The sequence below is a fragment of the Melospiza melodia genome, chromosome 1 (genome assembly GCF_035770615.1).
Source record: "Melospiza melodia melodia isolate bMelMel2 chromosome 1, bMelMel2.pri, whole genome shotgun sequence".
Classification (NCBI taxonomy): Eukaryota; Metazoa; Chordata; class Aves; order Passeriformes; family Passerellidae; genus Melospiza; species Melospiza melodia.
Genome location: NC_086194.1, coordinates 46,848,631 through 46,872,081, shown reverse-complemented (window position 1 = coordinate 46,872,081; position 23,451 = coordinate 46,848,631). Strand labels below are relative to the sequence as shown.

The following is a 23,451-nucleotide window of genomic DNA, read 5'->3' as shown; positions in this document are numbered from 1 at the left end:
GAGACACATGAAGTTATCAAACCTGAACAATGTGAAGTGGAGGTAGAGCAAAGAATCCCTCTCACTGTAACTACTCCCACTTTTCTGTTGAATCAAAACTACAAAGTTTTATGGTGGAGCCAATTATCAAGTCAATTTGGCTATTTTTTCCTTTCTGGGTCTTTTCCTGATGCAGGTCTTTAAACTTCTGCCCCTGTTAAGCCTGTGAATCAGTGCAATCTACAGCACTCCTTACAATAACTGAAGATGGGCAAAAGGAAGCACAGACAAGAGATACAAGGTATTTTATGTAGAGAGGATAATTTATTTATGTAGAGAGGATAATTTTTTTCACGTACCAACTTAAAGAGAAATTAAACTACAAGAACACTTTAAAAAAACAGGGGTTTGTCCTACACTTCATTTAAAAATTAGTTTGATATAGTTCACTAGAACATAATGGAGAACCACAAACTCATGGTACATTGCATAAGAACAACAATGAATGCTGCAATTCAAAGCAGTTACAACAAAATACTTTAAGAACACAGCTTTCAAGTGGTAGTGAAGTGCTTTAGCTTCAAAATACTTCTACATTTAAACCAAAAAGCAGAGATAAATATTTACTGGACAAACTAAAAAGATCAGAACTAACTCAGGCCTCAGTTCTGCAAACCACCTGTCTATGAATAAAAGCATGCATACAAATGGTGAAAATAGAAGTGACTACAAAGACACAGTTGATCCTAAAAGCTACTATAAGGAATCTTCAAAGGATTTGTTACTTTTTTTAAGTATGCCTCTTTTTTTATCCTGCAGAACAAGATGACAGAATATAAAATTACACAAAATTTCAACTCAGTTAAGAAAAAGGTCAGTGAAAAGATATTCATCCCTTGTACATCATTCTTCTGAGAAAAGGTTTTGTCAGACCAGCAATGCCTAAGGGAGAGTGCCCTCAAAGAAGCACTTTTCACAAGACAATTTCTGTCTAAAGGAAATGTGTTTGAATCAGAGGGGTTTGGATGCAAAAACCTATTAAGGTACAGCTGTATTTTTCCTTTCTCCATAGAAAAAAGTTTAACTCAGACTGAGAAAAGTACAGTTAATAGTCTAAAGATGCAGCAAGGATAAGAAAAGTGGTTAGGGCAAACAATTTTAGACAAATTATGTACAGGGGGCATTACCATATAAAGGATAAAGGTGACAAGTCATATCAAAGTTTAAGCTGGTCAGAAAAACAATAACCTTTTAAAGCAATCTAGTATGAAAAAAATGTATTTTCTAATAAGAACTCTTGAAAAAATCCCAACCACATGAAAATCTAATTGTCTATCTATTTGGCAAGTACTGAGCAAGCCATTCTTTCTTAAACAGTACACAGATCCCAAAGTGTACTGAGCATGTTTTTAAAGGTCCACTTCATTGATGGATAAGTGTAAACAGATTGCAAAATTTTGCACCTGAGCAATAAAGTAAAGAGCTAGTTTCAAAATTATATTGAGACTTTCAAAACTTCCTGTAATATTTGACTAGAGTTAAACTATTGGACTAGAATAATTCTAAAATTTCATCATCTCCTGATTACTGCTATTTATAGACTTATAAAAAGGTTTGTAAATTAAAAAGACTGCACAGCACACAATCTAGTTGACTTTTATTCTGCTTATATGAAAGATGCACCCACTGAATGGCAAATGTAATTGTGACTGCTACATGAAGACCAACTTAACTAGGCAGTCACAAAACTGAATAAAAAGCTGATCCATTTTGCAAAGTCTGTTTCATCGCCTTACAAGGGAGTAGTCCTGGACAGTAGTAAAAGGCAAACTAAACCAGTATCCAAGACAGTCAGAAGTAAATTTTTATCCAAAAGGCACACTTGCAGTTTTCCAAAAGTTGATAATGGATCATATTGCAGGTATCTCTCAGGTACTTAAAAATTCAGCTTAGGTGTTATTCCACTGATAAAGACACATTTGGCCAGTTCTTCACACAGTGTGATAGCCCTTACCAGATAAGGATGTTCAAACCTTTTTAAATTCATATTGCTCTAAAATTCCACACAAAATCAACTAATAACAGTATAAAGCAGGGATAGACGCACTAAGAAAAACTGCTCAAGTTGTGTATCACAATGCAGCAACATTTCCTATTCCAAGTGTGTGTGGGGAGGGGAGCTGGTAGGTATGTAGGTAGAAACAGGGAGATTAGAGACTAAAATATACTTTTCAATTTTTACTTGAATGTGGGAATACACTTAAATACAATCAATACCTGAATGATCCATAACAGGAACTACTCAGGTAAAAACAGAAACAGGAGGACAAAATATAGATGAAAACAATTCCAATTACCATATGAAAATACCTCACTTAAAAGTTAAATAGCATATACACAATTTGGATACTTAATAATTAAAAACCAATTACTGAAATGCTTTACTCAAATATGAGTAAAAATTGAATAGTGTGTTCAGTTAACTCTGTTGCCACTACCAGTGACATATACTGGATGCATCTACACTACAACTTCAATTTGGAACAGAAATGAGCTTTTGAAGTCATCGCCACTTTCTGTGCTCTGATCCATATATCACAGAATACAAGAACACAGATGAGAGTCCTTTTAGTTGGAGTAATGCTAGAAAATGTACTCCAACCACTAATGGAGTTCACTGGAGCAGATTGGAGAGAGTCGGAAGTGAAACACCCTGAAATCTAGATAGTGTGAACATCAAGCTCTCCACACAAACTGTTTCCTTCCACAAATGCTGAGCGGTTTTTGCCCTGCACTGCTCAGCACAGCCATTAAAATCACTTTTTAGACCACAAATTATGCCTTCTGTCACATGCACTTGCTTTTAAGTACTGCAGCGTAAACTGTTCAAACTGCACTGGACCTGTTACTCATTCCTGCTCTTTGGAATCTGAACTTAAGAGCTCTTGGTCTCCACAGACCCAAGCAGACAGGTAACCTGCTGATGCTACACTTCTACAAATGTAATCAAAGAGCATAAACAATACTCATTCCAAAATAGGCAACAGCACTCCTCCAACCCCCATCATTTAACTTTCCAGGACTGACTCAAACACTTCTGCAGCTGCACAGAGAAGTGGCTGACAGAACTGCTTGAGGTGGGACTAGCAAAACCTGCAAGCATGGCATGAGAAGTTCCAAAGCAAAGGCACTGTCGGACATGAATTCCTGAACCTGGTAGATCTGCCCTCAATGCCATGTGGCCTCCTGCACAGCATTCAGGCACCAGGGTAAGCTCCAAAACAATCCATGGAAAGATATGGGTAGATATGGGTATTTTCACTAGTTCTTTGGAGGAAACAGTTTTCTTCACTATCTATTCAGAAGCTGCTAATGTAGGTGGAATGAATGATGAAGTCTGAACCTAAGCTCAACTCGTGTTTTCATATATTGAAACACTTTCTTAGGGGCCCACAGTGAGCAGTCAAAACACAGCTCTTTGGGCTTGATGCAAAGTGCATTTAATTTAAAAGACAACCTATCAGTGGTATGAACAATCTTGAATATATTGGTGTTACAATAGCAATATTCAAAATAATTTAAGAAAATATTATGCCCTCTACTTTTGCTATACTGAATACTGAGCTCAGTGGACTAAAACTCTGACCTGTGGATTCACTGGAGACAGTAGAAACTTATCTTCCCTTTTTGTCTTTTTAAAATGCTAGGTATCTAGTAGGTTTGACCTTTGGAGAAGGCAAAAGTCTGCTTCTTTCCAAATCTAATAGATTAAGTAAATAACCTGAATATTTGGATAAACATTCCAATTAAATATGAGTAGCTCTACATAAATCTTATACAGATCCTGATGCAGAATTCAAAACTACACAGGCACAAACCTTCAAATAATAAATTATACCTAAAATAACTCAGAAGTTCATTCCAGAAGAGATTTAAAATGTTCATGATTTAGTAAGACGTTTTTGTTTAAAGTTTTAATGAATGAAATATAAGATACTGGCAGCTTTGCCTCATTCCACTGCTGTGAGCTCAGTAGAATTTAAGGGACATAAGCAGGGGGTCAAGTCACAAGCATAAGTAGTAGGAGTGCCTTACACACATGTTTAGCATTGTTTTCTTTATTTTACCACATACTTAGTAATGCACTTGGCTAAACATACTTTCACATTTCAAGTGCACCATTGAAGCATACTACAGATCTCTGCATATCCTCCAAAGGTGGAAAAGTTTATACTTTCCTATTGGCACCCTTTTTGTGTTGGATCAATCTAATCAGTTATACTCAAAGAAACTTGTGTTTGATATTGCATTGCCATTGTTGGTGGTCCTGTCAAATGTCCTGCAGGTACTTAGCTGCCATTTTCAATTAAATACCTAGTTGTTAACACATCATCTAAAACCATGGCAATGATTTGAAACAGCATGGAAGAAATAAAGAGCAAAATACCAAATTTCTAATGTAGCTTTGTCTTAAAACACTTTCCTGAATGGGAGTGTTGGAGAGCAGACACTTGAAGACATTTTTCTCCATTTTGTTATTAAAATTTTAACTGAATTGCTCCTTAGGTTTTGAAAAATATTTCCACATAATGGTGTTATCCCTTACTGGCCCAAGATAAACCAAGAGTTGCTGACAGGTGTCTGTTATACAGGACAAGACTTAAGCAAACTGAAAATGGATTCAGAGTTTGTTCAGTCTTAAAATAATATTGAGCATTTATGAAGGCCAGTTTTTTAATCTCCACATAAATTTATGATCAAATAATTTTAAAGCATTGCTACTCAGCACATTGACCTGCACTAAGGCACCTTTGTTCACAACATGATAGACTGTTTCTGATCTCCCCAGAATGCACAGTACTCTTCAACAAAATTAATACGCCCAACCTTAGTTGGCAAGAGAGAGGATTGGAGTCCATGCCAAAATGAGTTGCCCAGTGCCAATATTTGCATCACCATAGAAATCAGTTTGCTTATCACTGTCCCAGTTTCAGAATTATTCTGCCACTTCAGTAAAGGTGAATCTTTTACCAAGACATTCCCTTTTCTATTGACTGTAAATCTATGTTGGAAATTAAAGGAAATGTTTTTACAAATCTCACAAATTCATCTCCACATGAGAGAAATTTTTCCTCAGAACAACTCAAAAATAACTATTCCAGCTTCCATTGGAACGGCAGGTGGAAAGAGGTGTCATATGACAGGACAAATGGATATGAACAGGTAGGAGAGACAGATATTTTTCTGGGAGAAAAGAGGTTCACAAAACAAAGGAAAGTCTATAGAGATTCTTATGGAAACTTTTGACAGTTATTTTATATCTGTAAAAAGAAAGAATATCTCTTGGGATCTCTATCACGATGAGCCTGTTAATTCTACTTTAAGCAGTGCCTGCCAAGAATAGTCTCCCCTGAAACTGTTACTTATGACAAAATCAGGCAACAAGCCTTGCTTAATGTATATTGCAGATTTTAAAACTCATCCCATTTGCTGTAAAAATAGAGAACAAAGCATATCACCATGGATATGCAATATGGACAATAATACATATAAAGCAAAATCACATTCCAAAGACCTAAAATGGCTTTTAAAACCTACCTCAGAAACTCAAATCCAACTTCTATTTTTCTGTGCAAGGAGATAATGGTGAGAAGACAAGCATGACAGACCTGCTTTTCAAGAGCTAACAGAATATTTCACTGGGAGTTAAGAAAGAGCTTCCCCCCCTCCCTTCTTTTGAGACATAAGAACCAAGTATGTCACAAAGCTGCTACTCTGAAAATTAGACACCTTAGCATTCAGGTTGCATCTTGCAACTAAAAACAAACAAACAAACAAAACTTAATAGGCTGCTTCTCCCACAACTACAGGGCACTCAACAGGTAAACCCTGAAAGATGACAACTTTGAGAAGTACTGAAACTACAGATAATTCCAAGACCAAATTACTGTTGAAAAAAAAAATTGTGTTTGAAATAGTGATCTAGGTAAATGATTTTGAGAATTAGAACATTGTTTACAATATCTAATTTATCTCATAACCATTTTTAAATTTCTATATAAACTTCAGTTGTTACCATCTTTTCCACAAATGCTTTCCTACTGTTTTATAGAAATAAGTCTGGAAACTCTTTCTGGTTTTCTAGACTGAATTACATGGATACTTATTATTTCAGTTAGCTACTTTTGGATTATTTATTATAACTGTATTATATATTTCTCTCACTTCTCTTCTGTGATTTTGCAAATAACCAAGAATGTAATTTTAGGAGGAAGCAAAATCAGCTCCACACACAAACCTGTGAGGGCTGCTTCTGGAATAGTTTGAGACCAAGACCTTTGTTGCCTTAGTTGTAGCTGCCTATGTAAATTCCTGCTGGTAACAATTAATGCTCATTCAAACTTCTGGAGAAGTTCAGGAATGAACCTGGCAGAGAATCATTATTTTGAGCAATAAGAACTAAGAGGCAATGCTCAGCTCTGGAGGGAACCCTGAGAGCCATTGACCTAAACTGCCTAAGAAATTACTCTGAATTTGAAAGCCAAAACAAATGGGCAGTAAATACAGATAAAACAAAATTCAGTTAGGGAAAAACATACTGTAATCACAGAGCAAGCCATTGAAAACTTGCATTTATTTCTACTACCTTTCTCTAAATGTAATATACTAAGTTTTACTTGCCACCTATGCTTGCTCTTTACAATTCAGGAAAACACAACACATTGAGAAACAGTTACCTAATTCTTCTGAATGAAATCCAGACTACAAAATCACAGAACAACAGAGCAACCAATCATATCTGGACAGAAAATCTAGGAGTCATGACCACCTTCACAACTACCACTATGTTCTAGAACCTTCAGCATCTCTACTGAGCATACAAGCTAAGTACTGAAAAGGATTGAATATTCTCCAGTAAGAAAAACAGCCCCAAGTTTGGAGAATAAAAACAAAAAAGTGGGAGTAGATGGGGCATCACTTCAAAAGCCAAACAACAGAAAGAACAGATCTGAAATACAGATCTTAAGGGTTATCACTTAATGAGAAAAGGAATCAGTTTTGGCTAATCAGTCTATGTTTTTGAGTTTGCCTTTGCATTACAGAATACAATACAGGCCATGGGGTAAATATCAAATATTGAGGATCCAGAAAAGAAACTGAAATACAGGATGTGACACCTGACTTTTAGTCAGTGCATAATTGTCAGAACAGTTCTTAAGAAAGCAAAAGAAATGCAAATTTTTAGTACCATTTATTGTTATTACACACTATTACACTGTGTTTATCAAATAGCCTCTCTGAAAAGTCTTATTAACAAAGGGAAAAGAAAAGAAAGAATGGTATTTAATTTTAGACCATTCCAGATTGATCTCTAGTCCATGCTCAAACATCTGGAATTCATCCAGAATAAAAATTGTATTTCACAGAAATTAACTAACACAAACTTTGAACAGTTTTTTATCCTAAAATTTAGCTGTTAGCTATATATATTCCAAAATGTTAAAACTGCTGCTCAAGGGTATTTATGTGTTGGCTTAGCTTAGTGTTCATGATGAAGTCTTGACCTATTCTCCATTTGACAAACCAAGGAAATGCTAAGGAGAATAGGAGAAGCAGCTGTCCTAATATGACATTTCTTTCAGGCTTACAACCAATTTTACTCTAAGAAGGACCAAGTACAGCTGATACAGAAAGACCAGAGGGCGTTTTCACTTTGCCTACTATACTCCCTTGTGAGTCCAGTGAGGCTACATATGCTTGGCAGTGCATGCTTAAAAACTTTGTTGGATTAGGTCCTGAGTTCAAAGTTTTAGAGCTGTGAGAAAATTGCCAGGAAAAAGCATAAATGAGTTCTGGCACAATGGACTGTGAACACAAGAATGAAGAGGCTCCCCATCATACACAAACCACCTTCCACGGCATAAAAATAACCTGGTACTTCTAGCACTAGTTCATTAGGTAAGAGAACTCAGAGTAACTTTACAATTACACTTAATAAGGCATGGAACACATAAAATATCCTGTTAGTATTCTGGGTTCTTTTCTCAATGCTCCTATTTAAGGGCTTGATTGGGCTTTAGCTACTGGGACAGCATAGGCTAACATAAGGTGGGGCAGTTGTGGCTTCCCCATTCCCTTATTCCTTGACCCAGCACTCATGCTCCTGCCACTGTGAGGTGAATGATTCAGATGGCTGATCAAGTCAAAAGCTAGAAGACAATCACATTTTGTACTTAATTTGACTTAGCTATGGCCTGCTGCCACAGGGATGTTCATGCTCTCCCCCTGCATCATGTTGCACATACCAACCTCTCTCCCACAGCAGAACTAGCAGTTTTGCAGCTGTGGACACAATTACAGCTCACTGACCCCACAAGACAGTAACCTGTCCTTTTGATGGTCAAACTATAAGGATAAAGATTAAGGTTAGGAAAAAACAACTTGAACCACATTTTGAAATTTTCATCTGTTCAGCTCCCTAAAGCTGCCTTACCACCTGATCATTATAAATAGTGCTGACACCACCAAATGAAGAAACACTTGGTGGCTGAGAGGATGAGAAGATAAAGCCATGGCAACCTCTCCACTCTAGGCTGTAGCTCATTTGGATACAACCAGTCTAATTTTGGGCTAGCTACCCCAAGTACTGCACAAGTTATTTTTTCAGGCATGTTTTGCAACAGACCTGAGGAACGGTTGCAGTGATTGCTTGTTTGATGCTGCTAGCAGTGCAGCCCAGGGGAAAGCAAGCAGATGTTTTTAATCACACTTTTCGCAATCAAAAGCTTCACTGAATTATAACGACAGGGGAGAGAACTAATACCCATGTGTTGTGGTACATTTACCGTATTTTCTACTGTGCTATTGTTTTTTATCCCCTGTTCTTACCTTGCTCATTTTTCATGTTTCTCACCAGCAATGACAGAAGTTGCCAAGCTCAAAGTGACAAATTGTTGGTATTCATAAACACAAAAAAAAAAGGTAACATTTGCTGGAATATGCACAACACAAAGCTAGAAATGATCAAGATTTTTTGATAAATAGAGCCACAGGAGACTTCTGAATCTGTCTAACTGCAGATAATTTTACTATTTCTTACTCCTAGCTTTTACATTTAAGATTTTCTTGAATGGGATTGAGATCACATCCAACTCCATGTTGCAACATTATGCTAAGGCTACTTTTCAGAAAACAAACTTAACTTCTAACTTCTAAAGTAGTATTCCCTGGGGTGCTAATACATAGCTGGGGTATTGCACAGTCCTACACAGACCATCATTCTGTCCATGACACTCAGTGTATTAGATCTGAAGACACCCATTACATCTAAGAGCCAAAATACATTTAAAAAAAATAAATCACTAATTCAATTCAATTATGAACATAAAAGTTCATAATTGTAGAGCCTTCTACAGGGCAAGGACCCAAAAGAAATTTTAAAGACTCCAGTTTTTAAGTGAAGACTCCAGGTTTTAGTAAGTAGTATTTTATTTGCTAGATAGTAACTACAGAGTGAGCTGAAAAACTATGTAGTCTATCAGTGCCACAAAATTTTTTACTCTACTTAGAAACTGAGCAAACTAAGGAACTATAGGGTTTCCCTTGTGGTTCACCTTCTCTGTCAGCACCCCAACATCCCAACACTTGTCCTGGGAGTGAATGTGGCTGTAAAAAAACATGACAATAATAAAAGAAATGTGTCTTCATTAAGTGACATCATGCATTTGTTTTGGGGCTACCATTAAAGGAATCAGACCTAGCTCTAACACCACTCTAAATATCATATCCTGTTCTGATTAGCATTTTGGAAAACCTTTCTATTTTTCCCCTTAAAAGAGAACCAAATTTTGAAAACAAAAGCTGTCCTAGCAGATACAGACTATTTTTGCTTCCAGCCTATGTTTCCAAAGTACTAAACTTATTCAGCTTTGTGCACTGACCTACTGCTTAGCAAACCCTGATGCAGGGGTACATACACTAACACAGGCCAGGAAGGCAGACCTGCTTCCTGCACTGCTTCGTGCAGCAGGAGTACATCTGGTTGTATGGTCCAGCAGTTATTAAAAACTCAGCACTTACCCGGTTTTTCATTCACTCCTACTTCAGCCTCATATCCTCCTTTTGGAAATATTTCAGTAGGCTTAGTACTAACTTGGTGAGGGTGACACCCAACCACAGGAAGACATAATTACTCTAACAGGTGAAATAGCTGAGAGGATACTCTGTCGAGTACAACAGTACAAAACTCAGAACTAGAATGTGCTTAGCAGCAATGGCTGATAAATATTTGATGGGGCTGACAAAATAACTGCTTAATAAGCACTGCATCGTTGGAACTGTTGATTTTAATAACAAGGACTACTGCTCTGCTGTTGCTTATCCCTTTTGTGGAAATCATCTTAAGTTTAATATTGTTTTTTCCCAGGGTACTAAACAATTCCTTAACAAACTCATCCAATCACTCTCATCGGTGTGGTGAACTTGAATCAGTTCTGAAAGCCTGACTCGTGAATTCTGCCATTACAATTGATCTATCCCTTGATCAGTAGACATCAGAAGACTCACATTAACTACTGTCAAAGTGTCAATAACTACTACATTTAATTCTCCAGTGACTTAAGTTAAAAATAAGATGGATTCAAGTATTAGGTACAGCACAGTCACATGTGCTGCACCTCACAACCACAGGCAATGAGAACCAATTCAAGAACCAAGGAGTTCATGACAGTCCATCGCCTGTGATGGTAGTGACAGCACACAGAGATAGGGCCCCATAAGACTATTTTACAAGTAGAATGTGGATTAGGCATATGTTCGGTCTGGAGAAGTGAGTGGAGATCTTAAAAGCTTTGGAAGAGCTCCTAACACTACAGCATACAAACGCAAAAACAGAATTTTAGTGTCCATATTAAGTAACCAGTTTTAAGAATTACAACCAGCATGACCAAAATGTGTACTGCTCCAGCACACCAGAGTGAGAAAAACTTTTATCTACAATAGACTACTGGGATGTGAGGTAGAAGCCTCTTCCGAGACATATCAACATCAGGATCACAGTATCCCCTACCTATTCAAGCATGATAATCACATTGCATCTATAAAAAAGCTGTGAGTGGTAGAACCTCGAGGGTGCAGCAGCACTTTGAATATTTCATTTTAATAATTAAGAGAAAAAATATTATGATTCCAACCCCAGAAATATTTCAATACTATTCACAATATCATTTAACTAAGATGATGTGAACTGGCAATAACATCATCGATATTACCAATAATATCCATTCTGCGACAATTCAAAGCTCTAGCAAAACTCCAAAGTGGCTTATAATGGCACTGATAATTTCCACAAAATGACATGGAAAACCTATTTGTAGTTCCAGTAACATTCTCCAACAAAGAGCATGTGGGAATGTGCTCCCTCTTTTGAGGCGTGGCAGCAGTTCTTTAAATGAGAGTCACTGTTTCCATTCAAATCCCTTATTTTTCAGGGGGTTGCAGAGTCAGCCCTCAGAGAGAGAGAACTGATCCTTGCAGTTTCAGGTGCTTTCATGCAATCCTGTATCTCAAAAACAGTCCTTTTTTCCTTTCTCTGAAGAACGTTTAAGCCATTAGCTCATAATATGGATGGCTGCCTCCTGGAACGGTGAGGGGAGAAAGGGGCGCAAGACACTAAAATTACTTCTAAAAGAAGATATTTTGGAAAATAACCTCTAACACCTCCACAATGTCATTTTTTTCCAGCAAACAGTTCCTAAAGATCTAGAGCTAATCTCCATTTAGTGGCCAATGTTGACAAGCTATAAAGTGAGTCTTGGCATTTTGTATAACCTAGAAAAAAAGACCTGGAAAACCATTTTAAAGGCTCATCCTGGAATTAACAAATAACTAATACTCATCTGATATATCAAATGATTACAAAAATATTAACTTCAGCGTTCTAAAAAAGGTAGTGAAACAGTTTTTTGATAACAGTAACCCTAAGTGTAATGTGACTTTTATATAATACGTAAATCATACAATTCCAGGTTTCTGTATCAGAAAAACTCCTCCTTGGAGTACTCAGTGAGTTTTTGGGATTTCCTGAAATTTGCAGTACTGGTTTTCAGCAGTAGAGATCTTAAAGTGGAGTGCTTGGCTCCGTTTTGTGCTATTGAATGCCTCCGATTTAATTACTTCTTTTATACAAAGATGGATGTCAGAAGCCAAAAGTGTCTGTCTGCCAACTGTGTTGTCCAGACCATGAAAACCTGAGCAGGATTCAATATGCCTGGCAGCATCTAAATTCTTCTTGGCTTGGAATTTTGAGCAGGCATTCAAATAATATATTGATGAGTGTCTCTGTCCTTTTATTCTCTTTATTTTAATAATAACAGCTCATTAGAAATAAGAACAGCATGAAATGTTTATAGCTCTCAAAGACTTACATGAACATATAGGAATCATAATTATCTAACACAAATAAGAATCAACAGCAGAATGTAAATTTTAGAGATACTATTCTATAATGTCAAGAAAGTAGCACAGATATCTGAGGGCTATCTCACAAACCAAAAAAGATCTGACAAAAGAAGTGAAGCCAGGAATAATGCACTAGTCCAAAGGATGTATAAAATCTGAAGCTATCCATGTTCTGTACAAAAATTACAATTTTCCAGTTAAACAAAAAGCTAGGTACAAAGTTGTGCGCTGCAGAATTGGAGAGCCAGTAATGCATTAGGTAGATATACACATGTGTTGAGAAACAAGTCTTCCTAAATATTCAGTAAAAAAGACCTCACCCAAGTTAAAGAAAACAGTAGCCAGTGGTTTAAATCCATGAGAAAAACTACAGAATGGTGGGCATATTTGTAGTGTGCACTTTAAACAGCACCTCTTGATGCAGTGGAGGAAATAACTGGTGTGAGGAAGCAAAAGCAACACAAGAACTCTTATAAACACTCATAAGGAAAATGGAGTATTAATCTGCACCAACCCATATGAAAAGTAGGCAGCAGCACACAGCAGAGAAGTCTGACTAGTTTCTTTCCTGCCCATCTTTACTTGCAGAAAACAAGTGTGTGAATGAATCCTAGTGACAGACAATCATCTACTTCTCTTAAGCACATAGTTATGCAGGAAAACTGCCAAGGAAATGTGAAAAATAACATTTAGTCCCCAAAAAAAGCTTTTAAACTTCTCTTTATTTTTTTTTATTCCTTTCACTGCACTACAATTCCCCTTTCTTGCCTACAAAACCTAATCATAATTCCTAAAAATGTGTTTAGATTTTATTTTTGGGTTTGTTTCATATTTAGCATGCCCTCTCTTCCCAATCTATCTTTTATGTGTTCCTTACCTTCCATTATCCATCAGGATTTCTCATGTTCAGGTCTCATTAAAAACACTTTACACAAACAATTCTTTCTATTAAAGCCACCAATTTGAAGGAGAAGGGTCAGGCTGTCTATACCATGACTTGTTCATTTCCTATCTCTTTTCTGTGATGTCACAGCAAATTCTGAGACAACCCACAAAGCAGAGTGTAAGGCAGCTCTCAGTTCTTTGTTACATTGACAGTCATGAAACAAAGTGGAATTAATCAGAGACTTTTTTAACCTCTGAATGAAAACATTTTGTAAAACACTATAACAACTGCTAGAATGGGGCAAACACAGAGACTGATCTCTTTACTCACTGCAGCTGGCAATATACATTATAATATAGTACAATCTGAAAATAATACAATGTATATAAGACTTGCTGTGTTCTCATGTGCTATATTACATTTCAGAGGAGATGTATATACAAGCTCCTGCTAAAAGAGAAACTGTACTTCATTTGGTATTGACTTAATGAAGGACTTCTCACATTAATCTCTTAAGCTGCACTGCTCTTTAGAAAAACAGACTCTGTGGAAAAGAAAATCTCCATAAATCTCTTCAACTCTCTCCAGAAAAATAGGCTTTTTGTAGCCCAGTGATTTTCTTTGCACCTTTTCTTGTGGAAACAATTAGCTTAGCAATTTTAAAGTATTAGGTGGGCCCAGCTGCAGGCTCCTGATATCTTTCCCATTGCATAGCAATGTCTACACAGAAAGACACAAGGATCTAGTCTCCTAATACCACAATACATCAGCGGGAAATACCTAAGTGAGCAACTAATGAGGTTAGCTCAGAAGGAGCTTTCACTTACCTGAGGCCATCACAAGTTTCCGCATTTTTGACAGATTTGTTTCTAATTCAGGAGTCTTTGTTAGACAATGGCCAAACACTGTGTTGAAACTCACATCTCAAAATGCTTGAAACTGAACTCAAACTGTCAGCATCACAATTACCCCTTCAGATGAGACCTGTTAATTAGGCCTTCACAGCTTTTAAGAAATAAGTCTGTTAAAAAACTCATGCCATGAATGTAGTAACCAAACTTCAGACAGAAGTTCAGGTTCAAGACTTTAGCCATGAAGAGCTGAAAAGGCTATGTTGCAAACAGTACTGATTCATTCAGCTGATTGTTTAGAAAGCTCACTATGGGCATGAAATCCCTCTCTAGACAGTAGGGATATTTTTTCAAAATTAGCTTAACTTACATTTCCCTTTTATTTAATCTCATGTACAATACATGAGATTTAGTAGTTAGTAGTACAATTGATTTCTGTCCTATTACTCTGTCTAACCTGGAAAAGTAAATTGCTTTGTACATTGAAAATACTTTTGCTGTAATTGGCAAAAACATAAGTATCCAAATGATTACTAGTGCAGCAAATTACAACTATTACAATAACAGTAGTAAGGCCATCTGCACCTTACTCATGCATGTTGAAAATTTAGGGCAGTTAGTAGTCCAATATATGGACAATATATGTCTGAGAGAAACCAGAAATCTTTCACAGACCTGTTTTAGAGTTTTTACAGCAAATTTAGGCACCCTTCAAAATAAATTCCAAGATATGCCTTTCCTCATATGTGTAGGCAAGAAGTAATATTAAGAACAGTTCAGTACAAAAATAAAAAAGACTCAGTGGAGAGCTGGCAGAAATTCATACCCAAAAGCTCCTTACTATCTAACTCTATAGAAAGCCAAGTGTTTAAAAGCACTCCTTTCTAAAATCAAATACACGAAACACTATCACAAAATTTCATCCTATATTACATCACTTTTTGATGAGCTACTTAGCAAATGTAGTTTGCAGTTTCACACAGTTGTGTATTCATAAGAAAAATTAAGCACACAGATAAATATAATGTGTCCCTAGACCCTTTAAAGGAAAATAGTTTCAATCTTTCTAGTAAACAAGTTAGTGCAAGCAAACACCTTTGTGAGCTGGAACCATGGGATAGTTCTTAAAATTGTCTAGGCTATTAAAAACAGCAATCTTTGATTAGAAGGGTGAAGTTGAAAGATCTCTTAAATGGCACCTACAACATCTACATGAACATTGCCATTCAATGCTGGAGAAAAAGTAGCAAAATAAATAAAATACACTAAAGACATGCAGCAGTACCATGTCTAGGTGCAGCTTTGGAGGGTGTTTTTAAAATCTGGCACTCAGAAGGTCTGGTTTTACTGCAGTTTATAGCTCAACCTCGCTGTCATCTATGTATAGGTGCCTGTCTACTTAATCAAAAAGAATAGGCCACACTCAAAATAACGACAGTGAAAAATCTATTCCAATCAAACAGAAATGCTGACACAGTTTTTGGTCTTAGATGCTTTGAGTATTAAACTATGGAAGTTTATTTACTTTACTAAATATAATCACAGAAGATGAGAACTTTGAAATTTAATCTTTAAGCCATCTAAATATTTGCATGACAGCAACATACAAAGAATATAACTAAAACAGTGGAAGCACAGTAGCAAATCCAAACGCTAAATATTTTGTCTTATAAATAGCTTCTCAGAAATATTTGTGTTTAAACAATAAATGTAAATACAGAGCCATACTGCTCTCTCAGGAAGAGACAATTATTCTGAATTATCATGGCAAAGTCAGGCAGATATTTCCCTTAAATATTAAAGATTTTTGTTGTTGTTGTTTAGATAGACCATTTACAGAATAGGTTTACAGGATCTAAGATGAAAAATTCTCCCAGAAAAATCAAGTCTTACAAGTTGTGAAAATTCCACTACCTGCATGTCATGACACTTGACAAATCTGACTTCCAGTGCTGAACAAGTAAGGTAATTACAGTGTAATCAGCACAATGGTTTCACCCAAAAACCCAACAACAACATCCAAAAAAATCAAGATACATTTTTCAAGACAAACATTCTTTCATTCATACTAACTTTTAATCTGCTTTTCCATCAATTTAGAGAAGTTAGTCATGATTTACCAGCATAAAACTCTTTACTCATAAAAAAACCCAACCAGACCCTTTCTATGTAAAACAATCAGTAGGAATATTTGTTGGAAAAAAAGGTCTTAGGAAGTTCTCTTTCATAGTAAGTAGCCTGCAGCACAAGGTATACAGGAGTCCAAAATACTTAAAGGACTATATACTGATAAATGCATATGTTGTTATTACATCCTAAAGCTCACCACCAGCACAGTTTAATTGCTCTTTTAAGGCAGTTTCCCATATTTCTTAGAGATTTCTCAAAAAAACCTGCACGTACAAGAACTTCTTTATACCTCTTTGCGACAAACCACATTTTCAATTAATTCCAACAGAAATACTCTAGCACAAGTGAGAGCTTGAGAAGTAGAGCTCTGCAAATCTCTTTAGTTGTTACCCTCTAGAAGACACGAAAACTTCTCAGTAAAGTCAAATCACTCAAGCAGAAGCAACTCTGGTTAGGCATACATAACTTGTAAAGAAGAAAACAGAAGACAGCAGGAAGAGTACATCAAAAGAGAAAGGAATTCCACAGTACATATGCAGAGTCTACAATCACTACATTCATATTTTTGATTGCAGTAAAGGTCACCATTGATGTTATAGCTGTGAGTTCATGGAGACAGTAAAGACATAAGTGAACTTCAAATTAAATTCAAACTCTCCACTAGGCTTGTGCAGTCTAAATGCAATATATGCTGCTCTGTTCTCCTTCTAACTAAAACAGCAAGAACAAAATCAGCAGGGATTTATCATGCTAGCACTATTCATGTCAATGCAATGCACACAGACTCCATGTCTTGAGGTGGTAAGAAATGCATGCCTTCTTTTCCATTCACTGGGACAGAGACTGTTAAGGGAGTATTTTGTACCTACTCAAAGCAAAAGGCATCTAAAAGAATCTACTCCTACAACTGCAATAATACCATTAGCTTCCAAATATCATGAATGTGATCCCATTCTTCACTATGAAATCACAATATACTTGGATTAGAAAAAAATAAGTAAGAAAAACAACCCAGTGAGAGCTATTTCAGCAATTAAAACAAAACATCATAAATCCAGTAATTCCCCCCCAAAGACACTCCATGATCGGGCTAAAACCACTCATTCTGTCCTTGCACAGACTTGTAGATGACTACTAGATGTCATTTTCTGCTCTAAGTAACTATTCCAAGTAAAGCTAAAAGTCTTGTTCGCATGCTTAGCAGCTGCCTGGAAAGTCTCAGTATAATACTTTAAATAAGATAACTTGCAAGTCTGTGACAGGATGATTCCCTACAGCACAGTTTCTCACAGAACAGTCTTCCGGGTCTCAGTCCCTCATTTCCCTCAGTTCTTTGCATAGCTCATACAACACATTATCATATAATCACAGAACATCCTGAGTTGGAAGTGACCCACTAGGTCACTAGGGTCATCAAACAACCAACCCACAACTTATCATGAGAATCTATCTTGAACTCCATTAGGAAATGAAGGAAGATATGACAAGAAAAATTACTTTTACTCTACTTTGTCCCTTTTTCTCTCTCATATACTGCACATAGTTAAATTAAATGCAAATTTAAATAAAACGATACATAAGATACAGAAAATATTCTTTGAAGGCTCTTTGTAATCACCATGGTCTTGCTGCAGCCTGTGGTGCCTGAGCAAGAAATCAGTCCAAAAATATCATGTACAGAAAAACATTGAAAGGCTGTGATTTCATGCCTACTGTTACTTTCAGGTTTAAGTAGCTCCCCTGGCTCCTACATTCATAGCAATTAGAATTTCCAGACAGCTTGGTGGCAGATATTCTAGGTGTTCTCTATATTGCAGCACTCGCTGGCAGATGGCATTCAATTCTTACCATGAATGAATTAAACTCACTCATATAACACATGGCTGTAAACCTGAAGACTTTTAAAAAGCTTTCAAAGTTTTCATTCTGCCTTTTATAGTTACAAAGCAACAACAGCCAGCTATGTGACGTAAGTCTCAATTTATATCGTGGGCTAAGACCTACACTAGGATATGCAGGTCCCTATGCTGTTGTTTCTGGAGCTCATGAATACATTTCTACACTTTTCCACTCATGCTAGTCTTTTCAGTAATAAGGTTATTTAAATATAGGAGGACACTACCTACTGAAGGACAAATATGCGCTTGATCAGAAGACTGGAGCATCAGGAAAAGAGATATAACCTGCCATATGTTTGTGAGTTATTAATCTAACTGCCTAAAGTTGGAATTTTATCAGGATTGTACCCCACATCAGAGAGATCATATACTTTTCCATAACCAGGAGGTTACTTAATATATCCAGATGGCAAAGGTTAAACTATATGTATGTCAACTTCGACAGGCTCTCTTCTTCTACTGACCTGAAATCCATGAGGACCACAAGCAATTCGCATTCTAGAAAAGTCAGAGCTGTAGGCCTTCAGGGGATTTTTTGTTTTGTAAGCAGGTACTAATTTTTAAGTTACACTGTGGCATTATTATACATTGCCGCAATAGATACCCTTCTTTCCTGCCTACTAATAAAAGTTTGCTAATGTAAATTCTACTACTGAAATTAACTATCTATTCCAACTCCCTGCCTGTCTGTGCTACAATTAGCTGGACAAACAAGGAGCTGAATGCTTTTTAAACACACAATTAACTGAGTTTTGCAGATGAATAAGGACTTGTTATTTTTTACTGTTGTTGGTTGCAAATTCTAAGCTGCTTTTCTTACCTTCAACACCCATCCATAATTAAGACTTCTGATTTACAAGCAACATTCAAATACACTTTACAATAAATATTATACGATAAAATCAGTCAAGGAGAGGGGAAAAGAAGTGTGAAGGTACAACTTAGCAAGCAAAATGTGAAATTGCTATAGTCAAAACCTGAGAATTTACCAGACACTTTATTAAACTGCAAGGCAGTACTTTACAGAGCTGCTTTTAAAATATGTTAACACTATATCACAGTTCCCGGCAGCAAGAAGTCTTTCCAGAAAATGTGTCATCACTGTATGCAGCATATTTTATAGCCAGTATAATTTCCTTTTATTATATCCAATAATATTTTTCTGAAATTCTAGGAAGTCTCCCCACAAAAGATAAGTAATGACCATATTTTAATCAACTGGCACAAAGTGTAACCACCATACCACAGGGAAAAAAAAACCCTTTATTACACCAAAATGCCCACAGTTTCATTTTGCCTCTGTGGAAGAGATCATGAATAAAACCTGTGAGAATCTCATTCAAGTACTACGCAGAACAAAACCTTTGAACTGTGAAGTTATTTCATTCCAAGACTGACCTTTACAGCTGAGCCATTCTTGACAGAAGAAGCTGAGTAAGTTCAGAATCCTACACATTGTACTATTGTAGCAAGTTAAACTAGAAATTATGCCAACAAAGGCTGAAATAGATGCCATTTTTTTTGTGTGTCCACAAGCACTCTGAAAAGATGAGCTGTACCCCTCTAAGGGAAATAACATAATTTTCCTTTTCTTACCAGGCTTGGATTTCTGCTTTGTGGTCTGCCCATGACTGGCAAACACTGCTGTGGAGCCAGGTATAAAGGTCCTTTCCTCTAGATCAGACTCTGGGATTGTAGCACAGCCACCTAGGTGAAAATGGACAACTCTTAATGTGGGGTTTATTCAACAAAACAAATTCACTGGTGCATAACTGAGGAAAAGAGGCAATAAATTAGCTGACAGGAATATATAAAACTAAATAGTCTTTACTTTCACTTCAAGGAAACATTTGCTAAAGAAAACAATTACCATTGTTTAGAAGGCTGATTGTGCTTTAATGAATTCTCTTTACTATTTATATCATCTTGAAAAAAAAGTTTGAATTCATTTAGATCACAGAATATGCAAAACTGGTTCCACATAAAACATGGAAAATAATGTGATTTTTATTAAAGAACAAATTACTGGGAGCTATTTTTGTAATAAAGTAATTAAGTGTGAATGAAATAATTTTACAAAATCAACAAACCTATGAACATTGTTCTCTTGCCACAGAAAATGAGCTGCTGATTTTTTTTTGATGGGCTATTAAATACAGTATGTTTATTAAAGGAAATACAGGGACACTTTCAGTGTCCAATAACACGCCTTACTCACGCAATTATAGGATATACGGTATAACATCTTTGTATATTTCAACATTGTTTTATGAGCCATTCATTAGACAACACAATTACTTACAGCTTTTTCTTCAAGTATGTTTAAATGCCTACATTTAAAGTATGAAGAGAGGTATAATCTAGTAGTAGTAGTAGTATCAGCTGGAGTAGCTTGCAGTGGAATAGGTTGATGTATATTTATTTCAGAACAGCTGCGGTCAGGACACTGGAGGATGTGTCACTATTCCACAGCAAGAAGATGGCCTCACAGTAAGCACATTGCCAACAATACAGCACACAGCTGAGCTGCATCTTTTTCTCACAGCCCTCCCAGGAACACCACTAGCAAGCAAACAAATCCATGTACTCATCTATTGGGCTCTGAAAGCACGTTTGTAAGCAGCACATCAACTCCCAACGGCATGGACTGACTTTTTACCTTCACGCAAGAGTTGCTCTGTTTTAAAAAGACATGTTCTATTCCAGGCCCCATAAAAAGTGCATCAAATTTGCAGCAACACTGGCTAGCCTCCCCTTACTAAATTGAGTAAAATTTAAGAAAAGGTTGCATTTCTAAGTAATGTACCGCCCTGACTAGCCATGGTAAAGCATGGCAGCTCCAGTGAAACCTGTGAAAACACTCAGTCCTACCAGATAAAGAACTAATACAGCACCTATGGCTCCTAAGGAAGAGTAAAGATACAAGCTGCTTTATCCAAATACACCCTGAGAGAGAGTATGAATTGCATCACAGGATTTATGTTTGATTTACAGCAAGAAATTTTTTTCAGTAAGAAAGGAAGGTGAGGAGTAAATGCATCAGACTTGCAACCCATGACAGCTTCAAATATTTAGGATATCTGCTATAAAAATGGAAGAGAAAATTGGAAATTAAAAAAAAAAACTCTTCATGTTAAAATACTGTAACAGTAGGGTCATGTCTGACATTGCATTAAAGATAAATGTACCAACAGCCTAAATGAAAATAAATATCTGTAAACCAGTACTTCTGTTGCCATTTGAAAATTGTGACTAAAATGTAAGCTACAAGATTCGAGGAAACAGAAATCAGTGCTTTACAAGTTAATTTAGATTTTTCACATTCTTATTGTTCAGACAAAATCTACACTCTTAAACACTAGCCTATAAATACAGGATACAAAATTAAGGTCTCCTGCCCCAAAGAACTATTAAGAATATCATAATATATTTTAATATTATAATATTTTGTAACATCATGAGTGAAAACTCACCAAGTCAATTAGTATCTACTGAATTTCTACATGAAAATAGAGACATTTTCTAACATTAATTCTTAAACCCAAAATTCAGTAACTTACATAGCCTTGAGGACTGAGGGCCTTTGGTGCCAAAATATTTCATTAGTTTTCAATCATGACAGTGACTGAATATGAGTTGGAAAAGGTCTATTTGCCCTTAGCTACAACACACTACTTGTTAAAAGGAAGTAGGAAGATACAGATACATATCCTCAAGATAACAACAGATCCCCTTGACAACACGCTATGATTTCCCACAGGAAGGAAGGTGTGGAGACCACACTACGACTACTGCCACACTGAAAGAAGGGAAACATTCAAAGCAAATTTCAAAATTTCACTAGACTGAAAAAGAAACTGGATAAGGCACAAGTACACACTACTCAATATAATATTTGGCAGACCAAGATTTCATGATTCAAAAACATTTTCCAACTCAAAAAGACAGCTATATGGAAAAAAAAAAAAAAGAAAAAAGAAAAAAACAGAGGAAAAAAGACGTTTTCTGCTAGGACTACAAGCTTTTCATTTCATACTTCAAAAGCTCTACTTATGGTCTATATTCTGACTTCTGTGATCAGAACTTCTTTAAGTTAAAAAGCTCTTTGATTTTTTTTTTTTTGTATCTCTAAATACATTTCAATAAGTATTCACTGAATATCTGTTTTAGCAAGCATTTTCAGTTTTTATGTACATTGAATCCTAAAAGAAATCACAGCAACAAAATCGTTCACATTCATTCACAATTAACTGAATGGTACAGATCTGAAAAGTGGAATATTTAAGGAAAAAAGGGGAAAAGAGGAGGAATAGTAGTACATAAATCTACACACTGGAAATTATCCAAGCTGAGAAGTCCTCCAGATGTCAGTCTGTAAACAGAGCTTCATAAAATTAATTTTCCCATTAATTGTTGGCAGGAATAACATCTAGAATATGTTATTACATCTGACCCACTCTTTCCCCCTTTTCCATGTAGCTAAATTCTTGTCTGGCATCACAGATCTTTTATCAGTTGCAATAAATCCAAGAAAGCAAGCTTTTGTCAACAAAACTGCTTGATAGGGTACAACATGCATAAAATTACACTCAAGCTAATTGTGAACTTTGTTCACCAAAGGAAATGAGACTTCTCTTGCTTATTTTCACTACATCTGTTTTTGTAACACTTTTGGTTCTTAAGCTGGAAAAAGATACCTACACCCAAAGGAAATATAAACATATAACACATATTGAACAAAAATTAAGTCTTGACAGTTTCCCTACAGATTCCTATCACCATGTTTTTATGCATTTTAATATGGCTTTAAAAGTTGAAAAACAGGAAAACAAAAGTGGTATACATCATGAAAAAATGAAAAGGCACTTTGAGGTAAAGATTATTTGAGTTTCTTTTTTCTCTTCTACTCAATCACAGCTTAAACTAAGCATAAGTTTCCATATTCCTCTGAAATTAATTCTTACAAGAGTCCATAGAAAGAAGAAAAAACAGCTTCCTGAGCAGTCTTTGGCAGCAAGATAGTCAAAATGTGAGCAGTAAGCTCTGTAAATAGCAGGTTTTGCATCCATATGTATACCATTATAAAATGAAGACAATCTAAACAGTAAAATTCTTTCATAGAGATTTCAAAAAGCTATACCCAAAACCATGCTCACTTGAGTTTGCTGTTCTGTTGACAATCTTAGGAAAGTGTACACCAAAAATGCAGTCTAATGCTTTAGAGGTTATTCTCTCTTAAAGAGTTTAT

At 36.1% G+C, this 23,451-nt stretch overlaps 1 protein-coding gene across 3 annotated transcripts in view; it reads right to left on the bottom strand.

Annotated features, from left to right (window-relative positions):
- The window catches only part of BBS9 (Bardet-Biedl syndrome 9), a 291,661-nt gene that overhangs the window by 94,029 nt on the left and 174,181 nt on the right, over window positions 1-23,451 (bottom strand). For 2 of the 3 annotated variants that reach the window (XM_063156843.1, XM_063156833.1), the window contains one exon: window positions 19,800-19,910. The exons of the other annotated variant lie outside the window; for it this stretch is intronic. In XM_063156843.1, coding sequence (XP_063012913.1) covers window positions 19,800-19,910 — 111 coding nt within the window. The remainder of the gene's footprint in view (window positions 1-19,799; window positions 19,911-23,451) is intronic. 3 annotated transcript variants of the gene reach the window in all.